The sequence below is a fragment of the Erithacus rubecula genome (genome assembly GCF_903797595.1).
Source record: "Erithacus rubecula genome assembly, chromosome: 14".
NCBI lineage: Eukaryota > Metazoa > Chordata > Aves > Passeriformes > Muscicapidae > Erithacus > Erithacus rubecula.
In genome coordinates, this window is record NC_136666.1 from 4,052,716 (window position 1) to 4,077,424 (window position 24,709).

At 48.2% G+C, this 24,709-nt stretch overlaps 1 protein-coding gene across 3 annotated transcripts in view; it reads left to right on the forward strand.

Moving 5' to 3' along the window:
* IGDCC4 (immunoglobulin superfamily DCC subclass member 4) overlaps positions 1 to 24,709 on the forward strand; it is an 87,856-nt gene that overhangs the window by 53,931 nt on the left and 9,216 nt on the right. For 2 of the 3 annotated variants that reach the window (XM_079318282.1, XM_079318284.1), the window contains exons 5-18: positions 4,387 to 4,521; positions 6,953 to 7,108; positions 7,564 to 7,974; positions 8,651 to 8,815; positions 9,780 to 9,917; positions 11,337 to 11,510; positions 12,096 to 12,329; positions 16,574 to 16,681; positions 16,968 to 17,151; positions 17,783 to 17,910; positions 18,114 to 18,284; positions 18,793 to 18,930; positions 19,428 to 19,533; positions 20,445 to 20,679. In XM_079318282.1, coding sequence (XP_079174408.1) covers positions 4,387 to 4,521; positions 6,953 to 7,108; positions 7,564 to 7,974; positions 8,651 to 8,815; positions 9,780 to 9,917; positions 11,337 to 11,510; positions 12,096 to 12,329; positions 16,574 to 16,681; positions 16,968 to 17,151; positions 17,783 to 17,910; positions 18,114 to 18,284; positions 18,793 to 18,930; positions 19,428 to 19,533; positions 20,445 to 20,679 — 2,483 coding nt within the window. The remainder of the gene's footprint in view (positions 1 to 4,386; positions 4,522 to 6,952; positions 7,109 to 7,563; positions 7,975 to 8,650; positions 8,816 to 9,779; positions 9,918 to 11,336; positions 11,511 to 12,095; positions 12,330 to 16,573; positions 16,682 to 16,967; positions 17,152 to 17,782; positions 17,911 to 18,113; positions 18,285 to 18,792; positions 18,931 to 19,427; positions 19,534 to 20,444; positions 20,680 to 24,709) is intronic. The other variant, XM_079318283.1, reaches the window with a different exon arrangement.

Genomic DNA, 24,709 nt, shown 5'->3' on the forward strand with positions numbered 1-24,709 from the left:
TGTGTCTGGCTGCTCACTCACAGGTTCCCTGTGCTCCCCTCCCCATCTCCTTTTCAATTTATAACACACATCATCATAAATGCTTTGTTGTATTTCCTCTGTGCCTGCCCTGAACCCAGCTCCAGGCACTGAGGGATGTCTGTGAGAGCAGTGGTACATCTAAGTGGAGCACCCAGGGTTGGCTTGACTCCTGTCCCATGACAGGGAAGTAGAAAGACACATCATCTGAGAAGTCCTCTATAGTGAGTCATTTGGAAACTGTAATCTGCAGGCAATATTTTGAAATGTTTCTGCAGCTGATCCATAAGTCTGAGCTGTTGGTCTGTGGTAGCACCTTTGTTGTCTCCTGTGAGGGGTTAACTGACAGTGCAGGAAGAGAGCTGCCTTTTCAAACTCTTTCAGTGCCCTGAGAATTTCCCTTATTTCTGTGCACTACTCCTGGTGATCCCAGAGCCATTCCTGGCACTCCATAAGTGTTTTTTCCAGTAAAAGAGAGTAAAATTGATCCATCTGATTCAGAAGGGCAGAAAGTCCACAAAGACCTCAGTGATGGAGAGTTTTGATGTTAATCCATGGGTTGTGCCTTGGGCTGTGGAAAGCTTTTGCCTGGAGCAGCTCTGCTGCTTGGAGAGACAAAACAAAGCTGGCAGAGGGGGAAAAAATCTCAAAGCCCAAGTTTTAAATAGCAGCTCTGTGAAAGCTTTTAATGCCCCAGAGCAGCCAGCATGGCGCAGGTGCATTCAGTGACCTGTTTTGTTCAGGCAGTGAAAGATGTCTTGGAAACTGCAGCTCTTTTTTCCCTTTGGTTCTGACAATATTCCCTCTTGACCTGAAATTGTCTTAATGGCAGAGGAGACAAAAAGCCTCACGTTGGTTTTACTCTGATGTGTGTTGGAATCCCCTGTGTGGAAATTTCCCTGGTTAGCTGAGTACTGTTCTTGGGAACTCCTCAATGGAGCACAGTTTGTAGGAGCGAACTTGCCATCCATTGTGTCTCACCAGCCTAGAGAGGTGGCAAGGAAAAAATGTGCTCCAAAGGGGCTCAGTTTGAAGAGAAACTTGACTTGTGGACTTGCTCTGAGAGACCCACAATGGAATACAAAGCTGGAGAGAAATGTGTTTGTGTCTGCAAGAAGTGTAAGGGGCATTCATCCATGCACACACCCAGGAATGCACTGGGAAAGCAAGCAGAACTGTTTATGTTTGTAACAAAATTTTAAGTAATAATCAGATATGGGCCGGGACTAATATGTTTTCCAAACAGTTTTTTAAGGCTGAAACTAAGGTAAAACTCCTCTCCTAGTGACTGACAGCACTACCAGGCAGCTGTCAGGGACCAAGTGATACAGGACAGGTGCCTTCAGGTGAAGCTTCTGTAACCTGTAAAGTGCCTTTGCCAGTCAGCACCTGGGGCTATGCACCTGATGGAACAGTTGAGTGTTTAAGCCAGGTTTGAGCAGCTTTCTCTCTTTCTCTGCTCTAAGCTTGATAGAGAAAGCTGCTTGGAAATTTGGCAGGGAATATATTACCATCTGGCTAGTGTTATTTTTTAGTCTAGATTTATTTTTTCCCAGCAGTGCAGAAAAAGACAGCTTTTTGCACACAGGCATGTCTCAGCCATGTCCTGCCCAGCAGGTACATGGCAGCTGGTGGTGTTGGGTAAAGAATCTCAGTTCCAGGGCAGGCTGGAAGTCCTGCCATGGATATTCCTGCTCCCAGGATGTCTGGTGTCTGCTGCTGCCCTGCTTGTTTTCATCAGTAGCTGCCCTGGCCCACAGGCAGTGATTGGTGTCCAGGGTGGACAGATTGGGCTTGCTGAGCCCTGTGCAGGGTGAGCTGGGCCTGAGCCTGGGCTGTGTGGAGATGTGTGACCACATCCAGCCCTGCTCAGCACAGAGCAGCTCCTCCCCTGGCTCCTTTCACCACTTCCTGAGTTCTCTCATCACAACTCATTGGATTCTCCAATGTCTTTCCAGCACTGTGGCTGTCCCTGCAATGGCTGCTGTAAAACCTGTTGTCTTTGTTTCTGATACATTTTCATGTGTTCCTTCCAAATCCTGGCTGGAAAGCTCATTCTCCTTGTTCTTTCTCCACGGTTGCCTCATCCCTCTATGCAGTATGGGGTAGAGACCTGGCATTAACAATGTGCAGAGCAGCCTCACCCGTCAAGCTGGGCCTCACTGGAGTACCTGTGCTCAGTTCTTGTGCAGGACTAATGATTATTTGTGGATTTTAGTGCTTTGTTGAATGAGAGCTGGAGTTAAGAGAAAGCTGCTGTTGCAGAGAGCCTTGAGTTTCTCTGATCCTTGAGCTTATGTGCCTGGGGTAGAAGCTCTAGTGACGGTTTTTACATTAAGTCTATTTTCTGTCTCGGTAGTTCAGAGTGACTTCAGAGGATTTTGGTCTGATTGTCAGTGAGTTTTAAGAATCCATATCTGCTGAGTTTTCTTCCCTGTGCTGTCCCCCAGGTCAGCTGCAGCCAGGTGTGCTGGCTGTGAGGCTGAACGTGTCCATGGATGTGGACAATGGGAGCAGCAGTGGACGCAATGGAGCAAAGCCCTGGCCAGCCCAGAAGGAGACTGGGTTTGCCTGTCCACACCAACCCCTCTGTGTAGGGTACTCATTCCAAGAGTACTCCAAAGAGCTGGGCCTGGCTCTTCACTGCCACAGGGCAGCTCCTCTTGCTGGTGTTTGCCCAGGGTCAGGATTCCAGGTCAGCGTGGGCCGGCTGTGGCTGCTGCCCCAGGTCAGGCACTGTGGGCGCTCCTTGGTCTCTGCTTCCATCTGCTGGACAAGCACTGGCTCCTGCTTGCTCCCAGTTTCCCTTGGTGCCTCAGGGATTCTGCTGGCTCCTTTTGACTGTGCTCACGTAATACTGGGGATGGAAATCCCTTTCACGCACGTATGGACTGCGAGAACATTGCAGTGTGGTGGAACCAATGCTTTGGCAAGACTGCCCTGCTTGGATTGACTGGCACTGAGCCTGGGGCTGGGCTGAGCACAGCACATTCAGTGCAGCCCTGTGTGGCCTCCTGCCATGCAGGCAGCTCTGCCTGTGAGGCTGAATCTCCTCTGGTTTATATCCCCAAAGAATTCAGATTCGAGTGAGTTGTTTGCATGCTGCATGAATGGCCAGTGTGAGTCTCCAGAAGTGGCCAGAGCAGGTACTAGAGGACAGCATGTGAAGAAAGTGGGCAGGGAGGACGTGGTGCTTTCCTTGGACATCCCCTGACAATCAGGGTCCCAGAGTATCCCAGTCAAGGACATTTTAGGTTGGGGACTGTAATGAGACCATATTTAACAGTCCTGGTAAATTGTCCTTTATGAGCTTGTCTGAATTTCTTGGTTTTGAACTCCACATCATCTTGATACACTGAGTTCAGAAAGGTCCTGCTTTTATTTGTTTGAGACCTGCTGCCAATAACTTTCATTACAGGCCTAAGTGTACTATGTGACTCCTCTACAGTTATTTTTCCCTTCATGAGGACTACAACAAAAGCGTCCCCCAGATTTAAAGGTATTTCAGAGAGCTGGAGGAACTGGTGAGGGTCATGAACAGTCTGGTCTGCTCAAGAGTGCTCAGGTTGTTTTCATCTGACAAGAGAAATTTGGCTGCTGCAAAGACATTTATTTCCTTGACCTTCCCTTAACCTCTGCTCAGCAGTGGGCAGCCACAGGCAGAAGGTTCATTTCAAGCAGAATATCCCCATCTCATTCTCAAGGCATTGTGCAATGCAGCCTGGAGACCTTCCTGTAAACCTTGCTTGATTTAAGTGTTGGCTCTTGGTCTGTGCACGTACAAGTTACACAGCACTCTCCTCCAGATGTGGGATGACTGATCAGTCTTTGGGCTGTCAGGTGAAGGCCAGGACCATGACCTCTCTGTGTTGCAGTTTACAGTTCAGCATCTGGCTATTAGAATTTCTTCATCCAAGTGACTGGATTCTTCCTGAGCTGCTCCAGTGCCTTGGTGGACGAGGGCGAGTGTTGCTGTTGCTCTGTTTGAGGACAGCAGTGTCTTGTTTTTATCTAATGAACAAACATCCATGTAGCAACAGTTCACAAAGGTGTTGGGTTGAAATTCTACTTGTTTTCCATGTGAAAATCTTGTTAATAGAACCCACATGATTACAGAAAATTTTGCTGGGCAGATTGCTTCTTTAGTAAAAATTCTGTAGTCATAAAAAGCAAGACGTTTTTTTTTCCCTGAAGCAGGCTTGAGCCATTTTCACCCATGAGACTGCCCAGGGAAACACAGCTGGGGAGCCAGGGATCTACATGCTCTTTTTTTCTGGGTGCTTTGTATCTTGGAAGGACAGACTTTTTTTTTTTTTTTTTTTTTTTTTTTTTTTTTTTTTTTTTTTTTTTTGTTATTTTTAGCATTAGGTTCCCAGCCAGCAGGAGGAGATGTCACCATTGTTGCTGCTCCAGAGAACACCACGGTGGTGGCTGGGGAGAGCGTGGTGATGGAGTGTATGGCAGCTGCTGACCCTACCCCCTTTGTCTCCTGGATACGACAAGGTGAGTGTGAGGGACAGGGCTACATTTCTGTTGGATACTACATTCTAAAAATCTATTGAGAGTGGAAAAATCTGGGACAGGAAGGGTGCTTGTAACACCAATACCTAATGACACAAGTAGTGTTGCAGTGGGTTGTGGTGCAGTGGGGTGTCCTTGCTAAAGTGGAATTATTAATTAAATCTTGAAGATTACAAAGCACACAGTTCAATTTATAGTTGTTTGACCTGTGCCTGGATGCCTTTTGATCTAAATTAGTCTTTCTTGTGTGAACTGGAGCAATAAAGGTCATGAGATGGGCTTAGGTGTCACTCTTCCCTGGACCCCAAGGTTACTGGGGATTCTGTGGAATCTGCCATTGCACTGCAGAAATAGCTTGCATTATCTTGCAGGATTATAAAACTTGATAAAAGCTGTTAATCCTTGGAGTTACTGGGAGGTTTTTGTTGAATGGAAGGAGGAGGAGCTAGTTAGGTCTTGTCTGAGGTGTATGAATGAGCTGGTCTGGCAGATGTTACCCAGGGCTGATAGCCAAAGTCATAAGTTGGATGCCAGTGTCACTTCACTGAGAGTCACATCCATCAGAAGTGTTTTAGAGGCTCTGACTGAAGACATTATCAACTCAGAGGTTGATTCTCCCCCAGAAAAGGCTCTCAGTCATTTTCATAAATCCAGGTCACAATTTAAGACTTCTCTCCCTTGTAACCATTTATTGTGGTTGGTTTTCAGCCCAGATTTGTCCACAGGCAGTGATTTTAGCATATAAAAATATTTCCTCTTTCCCACAAAAAAGGAGCAAAAAAACCTCAGAGGATACCACTTTGGAAATCAAATGAGGAAGGTTTAAATGTTATGGCAGAAATGTTTCTAGTTTATCCCCTGCATTTTACAATTACAAATGCTCAGCATTCCTATGCTAGATCACTGCTTTACTGAGAACTGCTGATGCCCATTGTAAAGCAGATAACGTTAGAGTTAATTATCATTATGAAAGTTTTTTGTAAGGAAGGAAGATAAGGGTGGAGGGGGAATGATTGGTGAACCAGTTCTTTCCATGCATTATTTTCAAGTGTTTGCTTATTCCCAGTCTCCTTCCTTGTGTGGACTCTTCAATTTAAATGGTTGGAGTAACAGTGCAAATCATTCTGAGTTGCACAATTTTATTTCTAAGCCTTCATTAAGGAGCAGGCTGAGTTACTGGACCATCAGTCATGTAGGGAACACCAAGGATGTACCTCCAGGTTGCCAGTTTGGCTCTTGCCAGCCTTGGTGGCATCAGCTAATTGCTACCATCTGGAGTCAGTTTTCCAGCCAAATGCTCCAGTGCAAATGGAGTCTGCAGATTATCTGCTGAGTGTGCAGCCACTGAACTGTGAGGACACCTGAAGACCCCCAAAATGCAGGGAGAGGGCAGAGGATCTACTGTCAGCCACATTCCCTGCTGATGGTGCTAAGTCAGTGCAGCTGTTCACAGTGGAGGTGAGGAGTTTGTTCTGTGTGAGCTCCAGGCTCAGCTGAAGTTGGAATGGAAAAGGCAGGCAGCACTGAAGAGGAGAGGGACAAGGTCTGGTGGTGCACAGGTACTGCACAAATTGGCTGGTCCTCTCAGTCTGCAGACTTATGCCAGACCTTCCATCCAAGCCTTTCCTCAGCTTGTCCCCAGCTCTTGGCTTTGTCTCCCACACTCACTCAGAGGTACCAATGCCATATCTGAGGTGAATTTCTCACCTCAGAGTGATGCTGAGAATATGAAGTGCTCAGCACCAGCTTCTGCCCTGTCTGTGATGCTGAGGAGCCCAGGGCTACTTGAAGTTGTAGAAGGACATCTTGGCTTCTGGCCAGTGATACAGACCTGCCCTTTACTCCTTCCCTACTCAGCAGTGCCGAGCACCCAGCCTGGAGAATGGGGAGAAGGCAGCTTATGGCCCATGTCTCTGACATAAATACCAGAGTTCCAGGGAGTACCAGGTATCTTTTTGACACCTCACAGCCAAGCTGTGGATGAGGAGTGGATCAGGAAGCTCAGTAAACTTGGGTTCACATCCATGGCAGGATGGAGGAGGAGTTGTGAGTGATTCAACAGTCTTGCTGACATTGCATGAACAAGTGAGGGGAAGAGGTGTCTGTGCTTGTGAAAGGGTCAGCACAGCTTTCCCTTGAGTGTGCTGCTCCTAGGGCTCTCACTGCAGGCGTACCCTAGCTATCGGAGACTGTTTTGATCCAAACCAGAACTTTTTGGATTATTACCTTGAGTCAATGCTGCCTTGAGCTGCCTGTCAAGCACTGAGTGTCCCAGCAGGAATCTTCCTCTGGGCTGGGGTTTGGGATTTAGGGGTCTCTCCACTCCCCAGTTGCGATTCTGGCATTGTTTCCAAGCCCTCATAAAGGGCAGCCTGGGGCTCACTCCCATATTTGTGCACATTTCTTCCTGCAGATGGAAAGTCCATTTCCACAGATGTGATTGTGCTGGGCCGGACAAATCTGCTCATTCCTTCCAGCCAGCCCCATCACTCCGGGGTGTACGTCTGCCGAGCCAACAAACCCCAAACGCGGCAGTTCGTCACCGCCGCCGCTGAGCTCCGCATCCTCGGTGAGTAGAGAGCAGGCAAAGTCTCAGGCACAAATGCTGACTAAAATGGGAGCCAGGTTAGGGCCAAGAGGCTCGAGTTGGGATAGCTCTCAGTGGGAGTGTCACCTTTTTAATTTGGGGTTTAGTTCATGGTATTTACTGAAGCGTTTTGTGTCTTATTCTTGTTCTCCAGGGTTTCCCCCTTGGAAATCTCTACCAGCAATTAACTTTCAGTATCCTGGAAGCCAGCAGGGAGAACAGCCTAAGATCAGGGAACGTAGCACATGATTGATACAGAATTTATTTTTCCTTTTGGACAGAGTCTAAATTAAGCCTCTAGAGTCTGCCTGGCAAATCCCATCTTGTAAGCAAAGCTGCTACTGAATAAAACATAGCACCAAGTGGGGAGGAGAAGGGATTTGCTTTGCTATCTTTTCCTCCTCCTTCCTGCATTAATTTATCTTCTCTTCTCCCAGCTACTCCCAGCATCTCCCAGGCTCCTGAAACCATCTCCCGCACCCGAGCCAGCACGGCCAGGTTTGTGTGCAAGGCAGAGGGAGAGCCAACCCCCACCATCCACTGGCTGAAGAACGGGGAGCCCATCCTCTCCAACGGGCGTGTGAAGGTGCAGAGCAGCGGCAGCCTCGTCATCAACCAGATCGGCCTGGAGGATGCTGGCTACTACCAGTGTGTAGCTGAGAACAGCCTGGGCACGGCCTGTGCCACCGCCAAGCTCTCGGTGATCGTGCGCGAGGGTTTGCCCAGCGCTCCCAAGAGGGTCTCAGCCGTGTCCCTCTCCAGCAGCACCGTCCTGGTGTCTTGGGAGCGGCCGGAGCACAACAGCGAGCAGATCATCGGCTTCTCCTTGCACTACCAGAGGGCTGTGGGTAGGTGTCACCTCCCTGAGCAGCACAGCTGTGTCAAAGGTACAAGGCACAGGTTGACCTTTCTCCCCAGCTAGTGACAAGTGTGAGGCAATTCCCTTTTTATTGCAGGTAAAGGAATTTTCTCCTGGAGTCGGTATCAGCCGGTGACAGTGCCAACGTATGCTAACTTCTTGATTGGCAGTAGTGTGTCCACATAGCTGAGTTGTCTGGATTCTATGGGACCAGGCACTGCTGATTTTATATGTGTTGATTTTGTATGCAAAGAGTGTGATTATTAACAGTGATATTAACCAGCTGCATTGTGTACAGGGGGAATCACTAAATTATCCACACCCAGAATCTGGAGTGAGTCACTGGCTCTCTTTAGGTCTGTCTTCCCAAAAAGCCAGCAAGCCTGCTGAACTGTTGCCAGAGCTCCTCTGAAAATTAAACTGGTAACTGCTGCTGCTTCAACATGGATTAAACAGTTTGAGTCAAAATGGAGACATTAATGTTGAGGCGCTGAAATTTCTGCCCAAAAAACTTGTATATGAGGCTGTGTAGTTGCAGGGAAACTTGGAGAAGATATAGTGATTTTTAAAGTGATTTTATTCTGTGGACATCGTGAATTAAGTGATTTTTTCAGGAGTGCTGTGGCAGTTCACTGACCTGCTGATCAGTGTTTCCTTTGCTCTAGGAACAGATAATGTGGAATATCAGTTTGCTGTCAATAATGACACAACAGAGCTGCAAGTCAAGGATCTGGAACCAAACACCAACTATGTCTTCTACGTGGTTGCATATTCCCAGCTCGGGGCCAGCCGGACGTCCTCTTCTATCATCGTCCAGACCCTGGAGGATGGTGCGTTGAATTAGATGGTGCCTAGGAAATGTTCTTGGCCTGGTTCATGGTGAGCACTGAATGTGCTACAGAGAGTAGTAGCAGCTCCTAGAAACCCAAACCTGCACCCTGGTCTTGTCATCAGCTTGGGTGAAAATAACCTGATGGTGGGGCCCATGAGAATCCTTTGGGAATTGCCATCAGCTCCTAAGGGCTTTCACCTAACCCCTGTGATAATGCTCTAAGCTTCACTCTGGGCCAGACTGGATTTCAACTCAGAAGAAACATCTATTGCAATTTGTAGGGGTGGGAGCAGTCTTGAGGTCAGACCCCTTAAGAGCCAGTAGTTTGTGTTGATTTTAGCATTTATCACACAGCATTTTGTGAGCAGTAAAGGCAGAGTGCCAGAAGCACAGCTGCCCAATGGGAGGCCATGCACAGCTTTCAACAGGCTTCAGGACAGAGGCAAGCAGAGATAATTTTGGCAGACCTCATGTGCATTATGTGCTTTTAATGCTCCTGACATGGTGACCTGCATGGTCCAGTGTGTGTGTCTGAAGCCTGAAAGGCTGAGTTGAAAGCATGAAAGCTGCGTGCAGCCCAGAGCTGTGGTTCTCAAGGGAATGAGGATTTGCAGGCTTGCAGTTTGGATCTGTGAGCCATTTGCTTTTGTGTCTCCTTTGTGTTCCACAGTACAGCACAAGCTGAGAGCTGGGGTGTGCCACCCTGCCCAGTTTGGGTCCCTGGGAGCAGTGTGGCTGGGGCCAGCAGGCTCTGGTCAGCCTGGAAGTGGAGCAGTCCAGCATCTGCTCTCCCTAGACACCCCTGAAGGGCTGTGGGGTGTTGGTTCCCCCAGGACAGACACCAAGTCACTAGTGGCTGTGACAGGGCCAAGGTAGTGGCCTTCAACCAGCTCAGAGAGCTGGCAGAGGTGTGTTGAGATCTTGCTCTGGTCTTTGCTGACTTCTCATGGTTGTTTACCCAGTTCCCAGTGCAGCCCCTCAGCTGTCCCTGTCGAGCATGACTCCTGGTGACATCCGTGTGACGTGGCTGCCGCCTCCTCCCGAGCTGAGTAACGGCAAGATAACCAAATACAAGATCGACTACTGCACCCTCAAGGAAGGTGAGGGAAACACCATTTGGGGGTTGTGTTGTCTGCTCTAGTGGTGTAAACAGCCTGTTGATGTGAGGGGGGGAGGGAGGTGGTGCAGGGCTGAAAATAGACCTTTTTTACCCAAGGGAAGAGAACCCTTTCATAGCCTGGCTCTGTCTGATGGTCATGGCAGTGCTACCTCACACTATCTCAAGGTGCCTTTTCCTGTGATCATGGAGGCTCTGTGTCCCCAGGAGAATGGCTGACCCATGTTTGTGCTGTCCCAGAAATATCTGCATGAGCAGCCCTTCACTGCCATCTGCACTGTGTTTTGGGGGAAGAACTTTATGCTGCTTGGGGGAGAGGGGTAAATGCTTTCAATTTCCTTAAATGGAGTCTAATCAAAGTGGTTCTTGTGGGAAAAAAACCAAATACCTTGGCCAGGTTGTGTTGTTATATTGCTGAGTTCTATCTGATTTTATTTACACTGTCAGACACGCTAAGCAGGGTTCATTTACCTCTGCTGGATGTGGCTGTTCCAATTCCATGTGTGCTTGCTTTGCAAATCCTTCTGGGTATTTGCTCTTAAAACTGTCAAAGCTCTGCAGCTTCTCACTTCCCAGGGTCATGATTCTTCCTGAGAGAAGGATGGCAAGTGTGATGAGGTGCTGGACATGTTCCCATGTATTTGAACTGGATTAGTAGTGTGTTGTGACTCCTGGCTCTGGTTCTTTTGCCTTGAGCCTACACATGGCTCAGTGGCATCATAAAACCTTAGAAACACTTGGAATCCAGGGATCACACTCAGCAATATGCTATTACATAGCAGGGACAGTGCTCCTGGCTGAGTTAACACCAAGGGAAGCTGAAATCAACACCTCTATATAGTCTAAACAGGCCACATGAATCTTCAGCAAAACTAGTTAGCTGATACAGTGAAAATCCCAGGCTATTCTCAGTTTAAATTTCCTGTCACCCCCCTTATGAACTTGGGTGGGCTGAAGAGAGAGCAGTAAAACCTCTGTCTGGCGTGGATGAGGGTGTGAATTTTGTGGAAAGCAGGACTGCTGGACAGTTCTGGCTCACATTAAGGTGAGGATTTAAATACTGCTGTGAGAAGCACTGGAGCATGCCATCAGCTCCCATTAGCTGTGCTCATGTTCCACCATCACATCATCAGAGCAGGGTTTCTGACAGCTCCCTGTGGGCAGACTCTGTGGTGCTAAAGGCAACCTGAAGTTTGCAGTGTGATGAAAGGAGTTGTCAGTCAGAATATCAGCTCTGCCCAGCCTTACAGTTTTTTTTTCTGGTGGCATAAGACTGGTCTGGTCAAAGCCAAGCCATCCCAGGGTATGCAGATCATGAGGGGTAACAAGGCTTGTGGCTGCTCAGCTGTACTTCCCTTTGGCTGGGAAATCCCTGTTTGCAGTGGTGTCCCCTTGGTTCCAGCAGATCAGGTGACCTCCATCGAAGTGGGTGGAAATGAGACCCAGATCACCCTGTACTCACTCCATCCCAACAAAGTGTACAAAGTTCGGATCGCAGCCAGCACCAGTGTGGGATATGGGGCCCCTTCCGAGTGGACCCAGCATCGGACCCCTGACAGAGACAACCAGACACATGGTAGGAGGCTGGGGAATGCCTGGGATTTGGGACAGGGTTTGGGGAGCTTAAAACATTTTCAGAGATACTTGCTTTCCTTTGGGTATTACAACCATTGGTTTTGTTCAGACCAAAGTGCTCACCTTTACTTGATGCTCAGCAGCCCCTGTTTGTCTCAGTGCTTGCCTGGGCAGCGAGGCTTTGTGCTCTCCATGTGCAGCTGTGAAAGTTCTTTCAAAAAAATAGAAAGAAAACAAACAGAGCTCCAGATCCCAATGTTACAACATTTGGGAGTGAATAGACAATTCTGCCAAAGAGAGCCAAGCCCATGCCAGACTCCAGCAGTGGTTAAAGATGGTGATATCTGAGAATACACTGAGAAACCCCCACAGTGGCTTTGTGACATTGTTGTTTCCTGTTTCACCCAGCTGTGAAAATCAGTGATAGAGTGTGGCTGTCCCACTCTCCACTGTCAGGGAGTGGAGACACCCCACTCAGGACAGCCTTTTCCTCACACCCTTCCCTCACTACTGAGGACTGGGAGGATTCAGTGGACCAGGGAAATGGAGACATGTGGCTCAATCTTTTTCTCTTGTCTTCTTCCAGTTCCATTTGCCCCGACAGAACTTAAAGTCCGAGCGAAGATGGAGTCTCTCCTGATAACATGGCAGCCCCCAGCAAACCATGCCCAGATATCTGGCTACAAGCTCTACTACAGAGAGGTGGGCCCAGAGGAGTCCAGTGATGAGAGCCCTTTGGATGGTGCTGAAGATGAGAGCTGGGATGTAGGACCCATAAAACTAAAGAAGAAAGTGAAGCAGTACGAGCTGACTCGACTAGGTTAGCTGTCTGCATCTTCCTAGCACTTGGTGGAGAAACCCAGGGCCTGTCTCCTGCACTTTGTAGCATCTCAGGATGCTCCCAAGAAGCTCAGTTGTTTGCATGAAGTGCGAAGGGCCAGGACCATCTGAGGTGTTTTAAGATCATCCAAAATCCTTTCTGGAGTGGGGCTCTTGAGGCTTGTATCGAGCAGAGTTTAAAGCACAGAAATTTCTAATGCAAATTTAGCAGGGATTTTAACCAAGTTACCAGTATACTTAGTATATGCTAATAAGTGGTTCTTAATTAATTGGTGTTTTTATTGTGTCACTATAAAGAGTGCCGAGATTGAAATCTCCAGTCAGGACAATGATCTCTCCTTCCCTGCCTATTTCTAAGGAGCTCCATAATTGTATGCTGTGTGAAATCTCTCTGTGTTAAAATACTGAGATGGGATAATTCACAGCATGCTGATTTTAGGGAAGGGGGATGGAAGAAAGAGTGTCCATGACTGGAGAAGATCTGAGCAGCAGTGAGACCTGCCTGCCTGGCTCACAGTGCTTGGCATTTCCCACAACGGGTTGTGTTCCTAACATCTGATTGTATTAATGAATTGATTTGCCCATTGATACAGGATGGAGAGAGAGAAGAGTTATGGCAGTTGCATCCTTGAAAGAGGCTTTCTGCTTCCTAGAGTTCTTCCACCCTCCACTTTATGCTTCACCCTGTTCCTGCCCAGTGAGTGGAGACTGGAAGGATGCATGTCTGTCATGCTGGTTCTTATAGCATATATATTATGCACAGTGTGAAGGTCAGGCTGCAGCACCTGAAGGACTGTTTGTGCCCTCTCTGAGTGGGGTTCCCAGCTCTGTCACAGCCATCTTGCCACTGAGAGTGTTAACAGTGATGAGTTTCTCTGAAGAATTTAGGTCTGTAATTAATGCGCAGAGGAAACCACATGTGAACATCATCACACGCTGCTCCAACCACTGGCAAGTCAGTCGGTGCAGGGGCTGGGAGTGGGCTGAATTGGTTCCAAATGCTCTGGCACAATGATGTGGAGAAGGCTGCTTGTTCTTCTGTAATTACTTCCTTGAATTTGGGCATCCGTCAAGCCCTAATGGTTTCCGTATGATTTGGCCGTTGTATATGGGCTGTGGCTGTGTCAGGAGCGCAGACTCGCGTTTCTCTGGGATGTTCCCTCTGCTCCCCCTGTGCTGGTGAATGATGTGCTGCTGCACATGTACAGTCAAGGAAGGGTCAGGAATCTGGCTGTGCTGAGGGAGGGAGGGGTTCTGCACATGAAACCAGGAGGAGTGGTTGGGATTTAGAAGGGTTTAGTTTTATGGCACAGAACTGCCCTGTGCCAGTACTTAGGGCTGCAGCTTGTAGACACAGTGAGTAGTGGTCTCAAGAAGGGCTGGCAGCCCTCATGTGATCTGGGCTGATGGGGAATTAGCTGAGGGGATTTCGCAGATCAGGAATGTCTGCCTGGAAAGCACAGCACTGGAAACCTCTCCCAAGATCCATCTATAAAAACAAATACCCAACACTATCTCTTTGGGATTATCTTCAAGAGTCATTGAATCCATCTGCCTGCATACCTCAGTGTTGACCAAAAATGAAAGCAAATTCTGTCCAAATGTCTTTTAAATACTGCCAGGCTTGGGGCATCAACCATCTCTCTAGGAAGCCTGTTCTGGTGTTTGAAGTGGTGTCAGGAAATCCCAGGTTGGTCACTGGGTATACCAGGCTGAGCTCAGATGTGATGTATTCATGTAAATGCAAACAATGTCCAGAGTGGTCACTACGTGTCCCTTGGCTCCACACTTCTGTAGTGTTACTGAAGCCAGCTCTCTGCCCCTTGTCTTGATTCAAGTGTGGCTTGAAATAGAAGACTTCTCCCATCTTGTGCTAATCTCTGGAGCAAACCATGTCTCCTTAGAATGGTATCACTAATGGTACCTTGTGTCTTATCTGAAAGGTGTATGCTGCAGTCCTGTGAGAGAGGTGGGCAGCTGGTCAAGGCCATTCAAGAAATCTAGAAATTTCATGAGTCCACAAAATCAGAAGGAATATTTCCTAAATCACTAGGAGGGGTTTTCCCTGAGAAATTTTTAGTGACTTCCATTGATGTTCTAGTACTTACTCTCTGTACTGAGGTTCAACTACCAGGGCCATAATTTATGTGAAAAATAAATGACAGGGATCTGATCCTGTCTTCCACATTCCCATGAAGGAAGACTGCATTCCTCTGGAAGTAACCCTCTGGAAATCAGGGTGTTTTCCTACTTAAAGGCAAGTATGACTTCTGGCACCTGGCCAACACGAACACCTTGAAACATTGAGTGAAGCAACATATTTAACATATTGGATATATTATGCAGCCATTCAGATTAGTGATTTGAAATGATCTGGACTAGATTATTCTGCTTATATTTAATGTATGATGGAATGCAGTGAAATACATCTGTTTTCATGCTGTCTACCAGCTTCTTGACAGCTTGATAGAGTTTTATGTCTGGCTGTTCCAAGAGCTTGAACATCTGGGCCTGTGTATAAAAATTGAAGGCAATCCTCTGACTGAGAAATCCAAAATACCCCTGTTTTCAGGATGTGAGGTGCTTGGTCTTGCAGTCGAGCTCCCCTGGCGTCACGTGTAAGCAGCTGCTGTATTGATCCTGCCCAGGAATGGAGAGGGAGGACTTGTCCTTTCCTTCAGTCCATTCTCCAACAGGAGCTCCCCACAGCTGCATCACATCTGGGAGCTTTTCCTCATTGTTTTGGATCGCGCCGTCCACAATGTGCTCGTATCCCAGTGAAGCCCAGCCCAAGGCTCAGGCAGAAGGAGAATGTGGTACTGGCAAGACATGGGGCTGGGGCTTCTTTGTTCCACTGAGCCTGTGGTCCCAGCCTTTTGGAGGTTGAGTGCCCTTTGACTTTATCCCCCTTGTATGGGCTTAAAACATTTTTCTGTGGCTGGAGAGTGTGGAAATGCAGATCAGGCTGTCTTGGAGGCAGACAAAACTCTGTTTGCTTTTGGGATTCTTTGGGGGACAAAAACATGACTGAACTGTTTTTATATTCTGTGCGTGAGTGTGTGTTGTGGAGCAGAGAAAGCCTTTGGTAATTGGTACCATCAGCCTCTGGGAGTGTAATCAGGGCAGTAATAATAAAATTGGCTTCAATAAGAAAGGTTTCATTTTGCTTACGTTGTCTGGCAAAAAGAGCAGTGATCTGTGAGGGCAGGGAATGAAGAGGCATGTCCCAAATTAACAAACTTCATCAATGTGCTGCAGCCAAGGCAACAAAGGCAGTGTGGAATGCTCTGGCTGAGCTCCTGAAGGGGGTGGCAGCTGCAGGGAACGTCTACTTTGAGAACTTTATATCTCCCAGGTAGTTTCTTTGATTAAACATCTCCATTAAAAATGGAGCAGCTGATGAAAGGCTGGAGGAAAGAGGGAAGTGGATTCTGGACCAGGGCAGCACTGCTTGGAGTCAGAGTGCCCTGTCCTACAGCTCAGTTTGAGATTCCCCACAGTGCCAGGCTCTCTGATGGGAAGAGCACACAATGAGCACCCTTAGGTTTTTGGTGTGGGTTTTCTGTGCATTGTTGCTTTTGTAATTGCAAATTGGGAAGCTCTACTGTGGAGGCAAAATAGACACCATGCAACAAAGGCTGCCAGTGACTTAACAGGGCGTTTGAGGACTTACTGGAAGGAAGATCCTCATAGCAGTGAATAAATCAGAAAGGACTTCAGAAACAGGAGGTACATTTTGGGGGAGGAGAGAATGTCCTCACTCCTCAGGAATAAACAGTGCAGTGCAGTCACTTCCATGGTGGAGAGAGGAGTCAGCATGTGTTGGTTTCTTCAGTGGTTTGTAAGGGAGGAAGATGTAGAGATCCTGAGTAGATGTGCTGGAGGCCAGGACACTGATCAACCCTTGAGGGTTGGGGCAAGTCCATTTCCTGCTGATAATTTCTGTCAAAAGTGAGGGGAGAACCAAAGAGCAGCTGTGCTGGTAACATATACCATCTGGAGACAGTGTTTGTGTGGGAAGCCTATAAATGGAAGGGGAACTCCCTGCTGTAATTTAGGTATTAGGTGATATTTATATAGGTATAAGGTAACAAAAATGCATTTATTATGTTTAAGCTACTTTCCTGGATGGTGAGAAAAGCTGGTGGGATCAAAGAAAACGTGTCTAACTAGGCAGGGTTGGTGACAAAAATAACCCAAGGCAAACCCTGATTGATTTTTCAGCTCCTGGGAAGCTGTATGAGGTGAAGCTGGTGGCATTCAATAAGCACGAAGATGGGTATGCAGCAGTTTGGAAAGGCAAAACAGAAAAGGCACCTGCAGCAGCAGTGGGTGAGAAATGTCCTTCAATTGTTATGTCTCTCCTGCTTGGCACGTGGTTTCAGAGGAAGGATAGAGGGATTACAGAGGATGAACTTCAAAAAGATCAATATACCAAAATAGGGAAGTCATAACATAAGGGAACTTCTTTCGACAGTCATTGCAAAATCCATTGGAGGAATTGGGAAGAAGAGAAAGGCGCAAAATATCCCCCTTCTCATTAGGGTTGTTGTTCTGCTGGGTGTGAGTTGCATTACTGTCACTACACCTCCACATCTCTCTTTGTGCTGTCCCATAGATCCCCCTGTGCAGAAGGGGCCTCCACTGCCTCCAGTCCAAGTCTATGCAGAGTCCAACAGCTCAACTTCCATCTGGCTCCGCTGGAAGAAACCTGACTTCACAACAGTCAAAATTGTCAACTACACCGTGCGCTTCAGCCCCTGGGGCCTGAAGAACGCCTCTCTTGTGACATACTACACCAGGTAAGGAGGGTCCCTCTGCTATGTGATGTTCATGTCAGAAATAAACACAGGGCTGGAGGGAGTTGCATGGAATTTCCAGAATTTAGCAAAATCCTGGGTGTTTCATATGCTGGGAATATCTGCCCTGGTCACAGATAATGTTCAGAACTGCTGAGATGTGGCAGTGGGACTTGACTTGAATATCAAGGAATCATTTACTGGTCTCTGCATATTTTTTGCTGTGGTTGGACTTTACACACTTATTAACAACTGGGTGCAGTTATGCATTCATAATTTGTGAGATGGTCCTCACAAGTTTGGTTTATAAATTGCTGGAGTTTAAACAGTTCTAATGATTTGGAGATGTATTTTACATCTGAATTCTTGTGCCCTTTTTTAGCCTCTAACCAGGCTGTTTTCCACTTTTCCCTGCAAGTACGTCAGAGATGGTCCTGGAGACTGGGAACTGTTTTGCTCTGTCCCTGGGAGCTGCATGCTCTTGCATTCACGTGGCTGCAGGAGATGAAGCTTTAGGTGGAAAATCAAATGCTGTCAAGTTAGGATAATCTCTGAGTGTTCCTGGTGAGGTGTCAGGGTGACACGGGAGAACCCTCAGGTGTTCATGGCCTTGTGCTGTGTCCTCTCTCTCCAGCTCAGATGAAGACATTCTCATTAGTGGGCTGAAGCCCTACACCAGGTATGAGTTTGCTGTGCAGTCCAACGGGGTTGGCATTGACGGGCCCTTCGGCAGCGTGGTGGAGCGCTTCACCCTGCCCGACCGTGAGTGTTCATGGGAACCAAACCCTCATTTCTCCTGGCTTTCCCTGAGTCTCTGTCAGATCCCTCCTAACGTGCCTCTGAGAGATGTGATCTCAGACCCCTCCTGAGGCTCTGAAAACCTTGAGGACATGCTGGGAGGCCCTCTGGGGGTGAATGCTCTGCTCCCCTTCCTGCTGCTCAGGCTGGGTCTTTGTCTCTGCCAGGTCCCTCCACTCCTCCGTCTGACCTGCGGCTGCACCCTCTCAACCCCTACGCTGTGCAGGTGCACTGGTGCCCACCTGTGGAGCCCAATGGCATCATTGTGGAGTATCTCATCCTGTACAATGCCAACAACACACAGCCAGATGACATGTGGACCTTGCTGACACGAGAAGGTGAGCCTCCTCCAGGTACTCTAATACCCCATGCTCCTCCTGCCTCCTTTCCTGTCTTTGAAGTTCTGGTTGCTCAGTCCTGCTGCCCTGATTTCTGCTTCACTTTGCACACAGACAAAATATTCAAGAGCTTGTCCTGGCAGTTTTCTTGAAGCATATGCTGGGCCTGGTCATAGCAGAGAGTCCAGGGACATGGCTACTGAGAGACATGAAATCATACGTGTGTGGGGCTGAAATAGCCATTATCATCCAGGAAATATCCCACAGAGGCATGCCTGGCAGCCAGTAATTCCTAGGAAAATGTGTGCCAGCAGTATCATGAGCAGCCTGTATTGTTGGATCTGTAAGCAGGAAGTTCATTATTACTCAAGAGGTGTATGAAATGCACAAAAATGTCACAAAATCCCTCACTTCTGAGGGTCCAGCAATTCCACAGCTGCTTTGCTGTAGCCTCTGAATACTCTTGAAACAGAACATTTTAAATCTTTTTTTATTTGGTTTTGGTCAGGGAACATCTTCAGCACTGAAGTGCATGGCCTGGAAAGTGATACCAGATACTTCTTCAAGATGGGAGCAAAGACAGTGGTGGGATCTGGTCCCTATTCCAACGTGAAGGATGTGCACACCCTCCGGGAGAAGCTGTCTGGTATGAACTCCTCCTTACCCCAGGGCAGAAGGGAATTGCATTGCTGGAGACTGATTTGTCAGCAGTGACACTTCTGCTTGCCTGGCAATTGCCTGGTGTCACTGTGTAGCATGTGAGATAGGATTCTCTGCAGAGCAGTGCAGAGGATCACAGCAGAGACCTCAGATATGCAGCTCCAGAACCCATCCCACAGCCAAACTTCAGCTCTTCCCCCTCCTGCTTCCTCTGGAAGGGCACATGCAACTTGCACCTTGCTGTAGAACAACATTAAGGAATATACATAGAGGCCAGTTTGCTTTAAGTCGCTCTAAATAGTCACTGCCAACAAATTTTATTGTTGTATGTGTATAGAATCAGAACCACAGAATAGTTGGGTTAGAAGAGCCTTCTTAACCCATTTGTTTAATACAACTGGTGCTTTTCTGAACACAAGGCATTTTGTACCCTCTTCCTGCTAGCATCTGAAATGATGTGGCTGTCATTCCTTCCCCTCCTAGATGTCCTGGATATCCACTCTGTGACAGGGATCATCGTGGGGGTGTGCCTGGGGCTGCTCTGCATTCTCTTCTGTATGTGTGCCAGCTTCCGGAACAGCAAGCACAGGTGGGTGGCACCTCAGGTAAAGGAGGCTGCTGTGGAAGGAGACACAAACACTGGGAGCTGCATCCCCTGTTCAGCTGGGCTGCTTGGGATGTGTTGTAGGGGATATCTAATGCACAGCTTGGATCTGTGGATGGATAAGGAGTATATTTAGTATAATCTTTTCATTGGTTTATTTTTTCAGTAGTTTTTCTTCAGTTTGCATTCTTAGACTAGTAGAGATTTTTTTTTCAGAAAAAGAAAGAACCAGTTTATTACCTGTGTCTGTTAGTGTGGGTAATATGTTGTTTCTGAGGTTAATGTCTGAGGTTGGACAGCTCTAAGGATGTTTGGAAATAGTTTGTTAACTTTCATCTGGGAAAAATGATGAAAGACTTCCCAGTGAGTGACAGGCTGATTTAAGGAGGGCTGGATACAGCCCAAAGCCCTCTGCTATCCCAGGGGTCTGAATCCAGCCACAGGCATTTGGAAGGGCCATGAGCAGAATACAGTTCAGTTGTTCAGAAGAGCTTTGAGCTCACAGCAGATCTTAGGGCTAGGAGCAAACAGCTTCTGAAGCTTCATCCTAACATGGCTACTAAACTTTCCTGTCCTGCCACATCTCTAACCTGTAAAGCAGAGGTGACAGAAGTGGCACAGCTCCCCATGGACCAGAGTGTGTGAGCACCTGCTTGTGCTATGACTAGTGGTATATCCTGTCCTTGGGGTTTGCTGGCAGAGGGATAGCTTTGTATCCCACAGCAGGATTTGTCTGAGCTTTGGCATTAACCAAGGAAGTGCAGAGATACATCTGCAGTGAAAGGTGTTGCAGTGGGACGTGATGATAAAGAATATCCCCAGGAGTGGCAGGGCTTGGGCCTAGTCACTTGCACAAGGACCAGCTGAGATGTCGACTCTTGCTTGTTTTCCCTCAGGGAGGCCCTGCCAGGCCTGGATTCCCAGGCTGCTGGCAACCACACGTACTACCACCGGAGCAGGCAAGGAGTGGCCACTCCCAGTGCCACCTTGGACTCGCATGAGCTTGAGTCCCTCATGTCCCCACTCCCAGACGATGTGCCCGTGCCCTTGGGGGACATCACAGAGCTGGCAGAAGTGCACAGCCTCATCCACACGAGCCTCCCTGAGGACATCTTCCATGGGAAGAGGAAGGTAAGGACCCATGCACATGGTGACTGGGCTCCCATCTTTGGCAAGAGCCATTGTTTGGTGTGTGGCTGCTGGGAAGCCAAGGTGGGATCCTGTCTTGGCTCTGCACTGCTGGAAATCTTGGCTGCAGGCTGGTATTGGGCAGTCGTACATTTCCCCTCTCTGTAAAACTTGACTGGCTCAGCCTTGGCTGTTGGATCTAATTTGGGATCCCTGTGTATCTACCACCCTTTTTCATCTCCTGGGACAGTGACCCCTCAATCTGAGAAGCTGCTGCCAAACTTGGTGCTGCAGAAAGCTGTGGTATTCATGTTGCTGTGGCATATGGATGGTAGGAGGAAGTGTGATGTCTAGAGCAGACACGTGGCCTTCCAGGTTTCTCTTTTGCTTGGACTAAAAGGAGCTGTCTCCATAAATAGTGTGTTCACTGGAATACTCTTGAAGATAAACAAGAAGTGAAATTGTGGCGTTTTTGTGAACCTTATTTTTTGAAGTAGCCTTTTCCTGCCCTGCTTGGTTTGCGTGACACTGCATTGTCTTTCATTCTTCCCTGCCCATTTCCTCTTTCAAGCTTGCCTGAAACATTTCATTCCATTAGGGAACCTTTAATTGGCCTAATTTAGTTAATCTGTTTATGTCTCTCTTTGTAGCCCTGGGAGAGCATGTAAAGTAATTAGGAGGTTCAGTAAAACAAATGCATTGTGGGCGCGTGGGATTTGACATTTGCATCAACGATGCACTGGTGTGTCCCTGCAGGGAAGGTGAGTTCAGGTGCCTGGCTGACCACGAGCCCTGCCCGTGCTGCTAGAGGCAGTGCAGGTGGGATCTTCTGGAAACAAAGTGTTCTGCTGGCTTTACCAGCCCCATCAGCTGAAGCTGTGCCCGTGGCCATCCCTGTTTGCTGTGGCAGATCAGTGATCAGCTGAAGGAGAGGCTCTTTGTTTGCAGCCAAGCCACATCTATGGATTTTGCTGGAATGTAGCTGTCTGTCTGGACCCAAGCCGAAGAGTGTGAGGAATTTCCTACAGCTCTTTCAGTTAAATAAGGAACAAATGTTTTCAGTGATGGGGACTTACCCCTGAGAACAGGTCAGGGTGAGGGGAAGTTCCCTTCTTTGTGAGGCCTTTCTAGGGGCAGCATATCCAGATCTCTCTCCAGAGCAGCAATCCTGCCTGTGAGGGCTTACACCAAGATTTGAATATGTGCAGAGTGGGACTGGAGAGGGCAGTGCCAAGGCCTGGCCACGTCAGGCTTGGCCTGAGAGCTTGGGGCTCCCCGAGTAGGCAGTGCCCAGCAGTAGAGTTACAGTCACAGAGCAGAGCTTTGGGGGAGATGGACAGTTCTGGCTGTAAGGTTTCCATAACTGGGTGGAGAACGACCAGTGAGACAAATTCACTGAGGATTTTTTATTTTTTTTAATGGATGTGGCTGGGGAAACAAGGGTGACTGGGAAGCAGCCACCCGGAGAGCAGCGTTGTCACCTGTGCCGACCAGAAGGGTGACCTGTCAGGTGAAGGACACCGAGTGGTGGCCGGGAGCAACAGGCTGTTGTTGCTGGGAGTGAGCACTGGAGGGAGATGTGCTCCCACACAGGAGACCCTGCTCCCTGCACTGCCCCGTTCCTGCTGAAGTGCCAGCTGAGCACCACTGCTTCATTTCTGTACTCTGACCTGTATAATCAAGTGTGAAAAGAATATGGCTGAGAAGCTTTATGCTGCAGGGTCCAAGAGGCCCCATGTCTGGATGGTAACGTGATGTTACCTGGCTAAACTGTCGGGGGGGTTGGGCAGGTCTCAGGTAGGTGGCTGGAGTGGTGCACACATGCTTGGTGCCCACAGTGGATGTAAACCAAGTCAGGAGCAGTTGTGTGTGCATCTCCCTGCTTGTACACAAAATGCCACTAGTTAAGGCTGTGGAGTGGGCGTGGGTGTCCTGTGAGCTGCAAATTGCTTCCCCCAGCATCCACTGAAGCTGGAAATCCCCAGGGACCCTGCCTGGAACAGAGTGTTGTGGGAGCTTTGCACCCTGCAGTGACCAGCTGCCTTTGTTGCCTCCTCTTTTCTTCTTTCATGCTGTGCGAAGTTGGGGCTGTGAAAACCCATGGTATGGAATGCAAGAGAGCCACAGGAAAGAAAACTTCATTGTGGTAGGAAATTCCTGTTCAGCCTGGCAAGGGGAAAGCTCCCCAGCATGTTCTAGGTTGGATACTATGACTTGCAGTCCTATTCACTGAAGAAAGGAAGTGAGAAATGCCTCAAGGATCCCCTTTGTTTAGCAGCATATCATGTCACCACAGAGCTGGGGATGTTGGCTGGGGCAGACCCTTAGGCCGAGGCTACTGGCACTGCAGGGCAGGTTTGTGTAGCTGTGACCTCCAGCTGCCTGCTTGTCCCTCTGTCTTCAGGTTACACTCCTGAAACCTGGTTTGTGTTGTCTGGTTGGTACTTGCATTGGCTGCTCTGTGCCTGCAGGCTGTTCCCATACTGACTCGTTACTTATCATTCCATAGATTATTCTTTATTGGTTTTATTCTTGTGGCAGCCTGAGGTTCCAGTGGAGATTGGATGCTCCATGTTAGATAGACACAAAGAAGGGACTGTCCCCCTACCATATGGAGTCAGAAGTGAGTGAATGTCGTTTTACAGGTGTGGGGACTGGAGAACAGACTGAAGGCAGGAAGTCTTTAAAAACTCTGAGATTGATTCCTGTGAAGAATTGTGGGCAAGAGTTGTGAGTCCCCTTGGTCATTTTTAGGTCAGGATCATAATTTCCTTCAAATTTAGGGCTGTGATTCTTCCTGAGCTGTTACACATAGTGGAGGTGCAGGATGATGCAAGTAGAAGATGGGACAGTCCCAGAGGAGCCTCCTGGACCCCCTCTCCCTGCCTGTGGGACAGCAAGTGCTACTGCAGCCAAGGGGTGGGCACAGGACCCCTCTGGGTGCTCACAGCTCCACTAGGCAAGAGTAGAATTGGCCATCCAGTGGTTCATTTTCCTTCCTTTATGTGTTTCCAGTGGTCACACATAAGGATTTCAAACTCCACTGACAAGTGGATTTGCTTACTCTCTTCCCCTTGCAAGCACCCCCCGGACTGATGCCCTCTGTAGCCCTGTTATAAATGACACAGTCGTGCATGGGCTGTGGTGATGCAGCTCTTTCTCCTCTGACAGATGGACTGAGGATGATAAAATGGCTCTGCTCCAGACAGTTCTGTCACTGCTGCTTGTGGGCCAAGCAATTTAAAGGGTGGGGGAGAATGTTAAAAAGCATCTGCTTTCCATGGAGGACTTGAGCTTCTCATTGAATGAAGCCAAACCCAAGCATTTTGGTTTGGAAATGTTTGCTGTTGTTCTTGTGAGCTGGAGCCTTCCTTGCTTGCTGCCCTTCTCCTTCCCTGTGGGCCTCCTTCCCACAGGACTGTGTTTCCCACGAAGCATCTCTGTGACTTAGAGGGCAGAAGCTGTAACACATCAGGGAACTTGGATCGACCCAGGTTGTTTGTCATCTTTGTGTTGAAATTTTCCTGCGTGGAAAATAAGTCCCAATGTTTTCTGAGAAGCTTCAGACAAGAGCTGTGTTCCTGGTGACAGCAAGCAGAGACTGCTTTATCTGTGGGGAGAGGTCTGTGTTGTGTTGCATCCCAGCTGCAGGCAGGGATGTCGCTGTGTTTGCGTGACACGGAGCTTTCCCACTCCCGCCCGCTGCTGCTCACCAACGAACCCTTTCTCTCTGCTGCACCACTCAAAACCTGGCCACGTGGAAACATCCCCAGCCTTGTTTTGCACAGGACTTCAAGCTACTTTAAATAACCATCCTGAAAAAAAAAAGGGAAGTTTTCAAGTTGAACTTTTGCTATATGTTCATTCTCAGCTCATATATTTGCATGAAATCATGACTTGTCACTGAGAAGGTAACATGATCTAGGCACGTTTTTACCACTTGGAGTTTCTATAAAAAGGCTAAAATGAAAAGGCTTGTTTGCTTTGATAAGGATTTAGCTGTAATGGAAATGTCTTTTATTGGAAGATATTT